Below are 7,500 nucleotides of genomic sequence, written 5' to 3'. Positions count from 1 at the left end.
CAAGCTCCTAAGCTTTACATTCCTGTTTTTTTTAAATAAAGATAGCAAGAAAACAAATAAAAATTGATAACAGAAATAACTTAGAAAGTTGCCAAAAATTGCTGCTCTTTCTGAACCATGAAAGAAAAAATATGGTTTAGTATCCTTTTAAGTTTTTCACAAACAGCACATTTACCTTTATTTTGGCATTTAAATGGCTGATTTTGCGTGTGGTATCCCCACCAATGCTAAACATATAAATATTTAAGTATTACCAGTAAAAACAAAACTAGGTAAACACAGCAGCAGAAGGAATGTACACTCAGCGGCAGGTAAGAGAGATAAGTAATAAAATGATAATTTATAATTGCGCTCTCTAAGCTTTTGGCTTTGATATACAGACAGAGATAAGATGAGGAATTATTTGTGTATACAGAAAGTCAAACAATAAAAGATCTGATTTCCCTGTAATCTTAACTAATTTTAATGGGTTTGATGTGAAAGAACAACATCAGATATTTCATACACAAAAAATAAACCTAAAGGAGCAATTTGTCATACACTTCATGCTGGTATTATAAGTAAATGAAATCGGTTTACAGTTCACCCTCCCTTTAATTCTGTAGTATAGTGTAGAGTGGGATACATAATAACACTGAATCATGGTAAAAAAGGGAAATACAAACACTTGTAAGAATATACAATTTGCTACTGCAACATAAAGATTATATAATTTTTCTAGATATCAATTAAGTATTTGCATTTTTACAATGGGAAGCTCAGGAGAACATGAATTTAATGCTAAGTTCTCTGTACCCTGTCATAGTGCCCTGTACCGAGCAGAAGCCACTTACCTTACACAATACTGCAGCCCATCTCAAGCTGATAAAGCTCATATTAATACATTCATGTCCTCTAACGCTTATTCCCCAGAACATAACTAATAAATATTACTGAGCTGCTGAATTCCCAGATTAATTTATCCCCTGTAACCAAATAATAACATAAACCAGTTGAATATTATTACTAGTTCAGCTGTGAGATATTATATAATTCATAAAACCTTTCATCCCAAAATGCATCGTCAAAAAGCAGCAATTGTTTGTTATATTGATTCCAAAAATGTATAAAATATAAAAGCAATTGTGATACAATCCTGAGAAAAGTGCATTTACATATTAGACACGTACAGTTGCAAACTCCCCGCCCCTCATTATGCTGTAGTCTTTGCAATTGTTTCAAAACACAAAAGAAGTGGACAAATTATGGACTAGGAACAGACTTGTCCGTTTGATCGTCCTTCATGTGTCTGAAATCACTATCTTTAGGTGGGTTCCTATTTATATAATCCTTTTTTTTTAAGCAACAATCCTTTAAAACGCCTATTAAATTATTTATCTACAAAAATCCCCATACATTTAATGGTGAACTGAATGATTTTGACCCACCTAGGACTGGAGCTCATAGGATACAGACAAAATATTTAAGTACAGACATCCCAACTCTCCCTGTGAAGTTCAGGGAGTCTCCCTGATTGAAATAGCGGCTCCCTGATGCCAGCAAATGGAATGCAATCTCCCTGAAACTCCAAGTACCATGATCCAATGTGGCCCAAATCTGGAAAAGTGTTAAGGAATGCCTTTAGTTGCTGGGACATTATAGAACACTCAAAGCATCAGTAACCAAAAAGCCCCCACTTATTCTAATAAAATAAAACACAAACACTACCTTATTTACTGCATGTAATTAAACTTTGTATTCTAAAATATTTAAGCATTCATCAAGCGTACGATCACTGGAAAATAGGTTTATTATATGTGGTTTTTTTAAATGTGACTTTAGTGGGAAGCTACTTTAATGATAAGACTGTATCTTACTTAGGGTTTCAAGGTGTCCAATATTTAACTGGAAGGGGGGGGGGGGGGTGGCAGTGCAGTAGTGGGTGAAGCCATCTCCCTGAAATGAGTTTTTGCAGGTTGGGATGTCTGAGTACATGTCTTCATAAACAGGAAGTGATGTGGGGCAGCCAAGAGATCTTACTGACTAAGCTGTAAGTAATGCCAGATTGGACACGTGAATAATGATCCTATAAGCGGCTGATGATGGTTTGTCAGTAAGATGATGAGTTTGTGATTGGCAGAGTTTCGCAGAGGGCTTTTTGTGATTGACATAGGAGTTGTTGAAGGGCTCTCATCCTGTTCCTACTCTGGTACCCTCTGTATTGTGAAACATTTTACAAAAGGAAATCATTCACTTTTTTCTCTCTCTTACCCAGAGGTGGGATCCTTAAATTTTAGTTCTGGTGGGATTCCGAAATGTTAGCAACAGGTTCTTTATCTCCTCCATAATACAGAACCTTTACACTTTCTAAATTTTAGGAACAGGTTGTTAAGAACTGGTGAGAACCATCTCAATCCCACCACTGCCCTTATCGTATGCTGAGATCAATTTGGTGAACATAATAAAATGTATGGCCACATGGAGTTAACAAACAAAAGAGATAACTACCAGTTTTCAGATGGAAATTAGCCTTTAGGAAGAAAATTAATTTTTGAGCTCTTTAAGGGGTTAATAATGATCCTTTAGAAAAGTTTATCTAAAAAACATAACTTTTCAAGTCTAGGGGGATTTCAGTAAATGTATCATTTGATGAGCTTCTCTAAAGTGTTGTGATAGACCCTTGTATTTGTAGACTAAGGGGGTGATTTATTGCGGCCTGAATGGGGCCATGTTCACGTGTTTTCGCACGAACCCTCAGGCTCGCTGGAAACAGGAGTTAAGAAGCAGCAGTCTTAAGACCGTTGCTCCTTAACTCACCTGCCACCTCTGAGGCGGCGGACAGCAATCTGCCTGATCGTATACAATCAGGTTGATTGACACCCCTTGCTAGTTACCGATTGGCCGCAAATCTGCAGGGGCCGGCATTGCACAAGCAGTTTACCAGAACTGCTTGTGCAATGATAAATGCAGACAGCGTATGTTGTCTACATTGATAATTGGGTCCCTAAGTATTTAATTGTAGAATAGTTATTTGCAAAAACAATCATCTAGAAGAATTACTTAGCTAATGGCTAAGAATCTAAGAAAACTAAGAATCTCATATAATCAACAACGTAATCTATTTATTTACACATGACAGTTATTGCTAGACATAGGCAGCATTATTTACACAATTAATTCAAATTTCCTTTTTGTTGATTTTGAACATTTAGAAGATTTAGAGTCACATTACAATAAGTTTGCAGCTTTATATTTTAACTTTGTTCAATGTCCTTTTTCCATCACCACAATTTATTATCCGTGTACTAATGACCATAGACCTAAGGAATATCAAGCTGGACCTCAAAGGGGCTTTATACACTAGATTTTTCTGTTCATAAATGTTTTGTAGATGACGTATTTATATAGCCTGACTATACTATATATATATATATTTTTTTTTAAATGTATAGTGTTGTTTATTTTTAAAAAGACTGATTTTCAGTCTCCTAACCAAGCCCTAAAGTTTTCGGAGAATACTGATGTATACCTACTCCAGCTTGCTCCTGTTTGTGTAAAGAGTCTTTTCATATGCAGAGTAAGGGGGAGGGGGAAGTGTCTGCTTTCTTAACTATAGAACCCCTTTCAGTGGGTGCTCCAGCCTAACCCTTTCAACAGTGCTAAACTAGGAGCTTTTAAGAACGTTTTTAAACGGTTTATACTGAATTTTTATATCAGTATCTGTGCACATTATTCTGTATAGTAGTGTCTATTACATGCAGTTATATAAAATTGGTGTATACTGTTCCTTTAAGTAAGTTTTTAAACATTTAATACTGGAGTTTTATATCAGTAAATGTGCACATTATTCTGTATAGTAGTGCCTATTACATGCAGTTATATGAAAATTGGTGTATACTGTCCCTTTAAGTAGTGAATATGACAAAAAATCATTGACTACACAATTCCCAGATGATGCAGAACAGGTTTTTCCATGGTGTTCCCATAAACTGTTGTATTACTGCATTTAGTAGATTACCGTAGGTGTGACTTTTATTGGTACAGAAGATTAAATTTTGCAGGCCAATACAATTAGAGTAATGAGCAAAACTAATATAATGGCTCCTAAAACCCCAAACAGAATCTAAAAAAAAAAGAAAGAAAACAGATTGGTATCATCATATTATAATATTTGCAAGATCTTTTCAACTTTAAAAGGAAATGAAACCCAAAGTGTTTCTTTCTGCTGTTTTAGTCACAGAAATGTGTCATCCTAACCAGTAGAGTTACACAATAAAGTTAAAGGGACACTGAACCCAAATTTTGTCTTTCGTGATTCAGATAGAGCATGCAATTTTAAGCAACTTTCTATTTTACTCCTATTATCAATTTTTCTTCGTTCTCTTGCCATCTTTATTTGAAAAAGAAGGCAGACCCTGGACAGCACTTGTTTATTGATAAGTTAAATTAATCCACCAATCAGCAAGAACAACCCAGGTTGTTCACCAAAAATGGGCCGGCATCTAAACTTACATTCTTGCTTTTCAAATAAAGATACCAAGAGAATGAAGACAATTTAATAATAGGAGTACAATAGAAAGTTGCTTAAAATTGCATGCTCTATCTGAATCACAAAAGAAATTTTTTGGGTTCAGTGTCCCTTTAAGGGACCGGAAAGTCACAACTAAACATTAATAAATTAGATAGGTCCTTATAATTTAACAGAATATTAAACAGTTTGAGACTGTATTATAATATGTTTTATTATGTCTAGTAAAAAAACAAAACAAAAAAAACTACTTTACAATATAATTTCATAATCTGTATATTTATTTATACATTTAATTATCTCTCATGTTTCTGTAATTTGACCCTGATTGTTGGTTAATAGTTGCCTCCATGTTTGAACTTAATTTTGTAGTTAATTCTTTTTAGTTATCTTGCTTCTCTCCTGCGGAGAAATATTACCAATGAATATATATTTGTTCTCAGCGGAAGATAGAAAACAAGTTTAAAGATGGGGGCTCTCATAGAGTACTTAATACAAACTAAAGCTTTACACTTATATCTCACACAAGTTATCCTAAGGCTAATCATTGTATGAATATATCATTATGTCTAGTATGTAGTTAATACTAAATTTCCCTTCAACAGACATTTTAACTTTCTTACTAATCAAATGTATGTCATTCTCTTGGTATCCTTTATTGAAAAGCATACCTAAATAGGCACAGAAGCAGCAATTTTCAAGGGATTAACCCTATAGTTATAAGCAATAGTGCAATTATTATATACCAAAGACAAGTGATTAACCCTATAGTTATAAGAAATAGTGCAATCATTATATAACAAAGACAAGTGATTAACCCCAAAGTTATAAGAAATAGTGCAATCGTTATATACCAAAGACAAGTGATTAACCCTATAGTTATAAGCAATAGTGCAATCATATACCACACACAAGTGATTAACCCTATAGTTATAAGCAATAGTACAATCATTATATACCAAAGACAAGTGATTAACCCTATAGTTATAAGCAATAGTGCAATCATTAAATGTGATGACATCTGACTGGATTTTATTGTTGTACTTTTATATCCTTTTAAACTAGGCAGATTTCTTCTGTACAGTAATGAGAAAATTAAATGTATTTTTTCCCGTCTAATAACTGGTTTCTTCTTACCTTGTGCTGGAGAGGGCATCCATCTTTCTTTTTTCTTTTCTTTGAGAAAAAAATGCAAAACGTATTTAGAAAAATATCTAAACATACACAAAAAAACAAAATTAAATATATATATATATATATATATATATATATGTATATATAAATACACATTCATATAAAAATATATACATATATGTATATATATTTTTATATATATATATATATATATATATATATATATATATATATATATATATATATCAACGAAACAAAGTAAAGCACTCACTGGACTTTGGATATCTGTTTATAAAAGTATTTATTTGTGATGTTTCGGGACCTCAAACGTCCCTTCTTCTGATAACACAAATGTGCAAATGAACAAACTTATAAAGGCCTGTAGGCCCCTCCCTCATTCTAGTCACCAATCATTGGAGACCGTTTGCAAACATCAGAGGGCTATACCATATAGGTAGCCCAACTGTGCATAAAGTACACCATTGCTGTGTAACAAAAACGCCATATAAAACAAAATAGGCCTGTATGTATGTCAAATAAATTGTTAATCAAATAAAGTGTTAATCCAAAATCATGTGTTTCTATATATCAAAGGTGATACGTGATCCCACTTTACTCACGTTCCCCCAGTCAATAAGTACCCGTGGGCTGTATGTAAATGGAACAATCCACGTTGCAAGTATTGTCATTGGATAATTGTCAACCACACCTCCAGCCTAGGTAGTCATAACAACCAAAGAAAACCATCCGGGAGACACTCGTAGTCACTATTCATCCCCATAGCAACCATTCACAACGCTACTACAGGCCTGTATATTACAGCATGGTTAGTGAGGCCAAGATCACCGGTCAGAGGGAGACACTGTCAATGCTCACTGTTATTGCTCGCTCAGATAAGTGCTGTATATAAAAAAGCCGGATATTCAAATTGACTATCCTGTCGGGACCCGAGCAAAGATCACTATCGCGCAAATCCCTCTAAATACACCTCCCCCTACAACCTCATAGGCTCATCAGAGACACACCCCTTCTCTTATAGGCTAGGATCATGGATCTGATAGCCCTTCGGCATAAACTAGTAAACAACTAAAGTAAAGTAAACAGCCCTCCTGGTCACATCAATATAGCGCAGATCTACATAGGCACACGTTGCCCAGCGCTTTGCAGTACACTATCAAAGTTAGCCCCCCAGACGGGCATCAGATATCTAGTCTTAACCGATGGATCAAATACAACAAATAAATCAAAATACAACAATACTACCATATACTACCGATCTATTGCTCTGCCACCTCTTGTAGCTTAAATAACCCATCGCCTACATTGCCTACCAGCCTAATTCGCATGCAAAATACGCGCTTAGCGTACCTCCAACAGAAACATCACAGTGTGAACATATAAGATGCATCAAGTAGAGTGGTATTAACCCCTCACATATTACCTAATGGGAGGTTCTAGGTTGCTCCCCATTCCCAGTACGTTGGAAGTGTAAACCTAGGTCCAAGATACTGTATGAGCACTATGTGTAAAGGAATATTATATATTATGATAGACACATAAAAATTCAGCTAACTAATATACGAGGCTTGGTCTATGGGAAACTCCAACATACGCAATTGCTATGACCCAGGGCAAAACCACACATCTTCCAATATTGGAAAGCCAGAGGACAGAGAACTGCCCCTGCCGCCCCAAGATGGAACAGGAGAGACACACATATAGCATGGATATTAAAAAAAAATTGTTGAAAACACCTGAAAGAAGATGCGTCAAAAGACAAAATAATAATCCCATGCTCCAATTCGGGGGCCGAGGACAATTATCAACCACATCCAATAGACAACCCCCTGAAAACAATA

General features: G+C 35.0%; 1 protein-coding gene across 3 annotated transcripts in view; it reads right to left on the bottom strand.

The window, feature by feature from the left end:
• Nucleotides 1-3,081: 3,081 nt before the first annotated feature.
• The window catches only part of NOL3 (nucleolar protein 3), a 48,784-nt gene continuing 44,365 nt past the window's right edge, over nt 3,082-7,500 (bottom strand). For all 3 annotated transcript variants that reach the window (XM_053695204.1, XM_053695202.1, XM_053695203.1), the window contains exons 5-6: nt 5,645-5,683; nt 3,082-4,102 (exon numbers count right to left, since the gene is read on the bottom strand). In XM_053695204.1, coding sequence (XP_053551179.1) covers nt 4,028-4,102; nt 5,645-5,683 — 114 coding nt within the window. In that variant the 3' untranslated portion in view covers nt 3,082-4,027. The remainder of the gene's footprint in view (nt 4,103-5,644; nt 5,684-7,500) is intronic.

Source organism: Bombina bombina, chromosome 11 (genome assembly GCF_027579735.1).
Source record: "Bombina bombina isolate aBomBom1 chromosome 11, aBomBom1.pri, whole genome shotgun sequence".
Taxonomy (NCBI): Eukaryota; Metazoa; Chordata; class Amphibia; order Anura; family Bombinatoridae; genus Bombina; species Bombina bombina.
The sequence above is the reverse complement of the archived record's forward strand: the minus strand, read 5'-3'. Positions and strand labels throughout refer to the sequence as shown.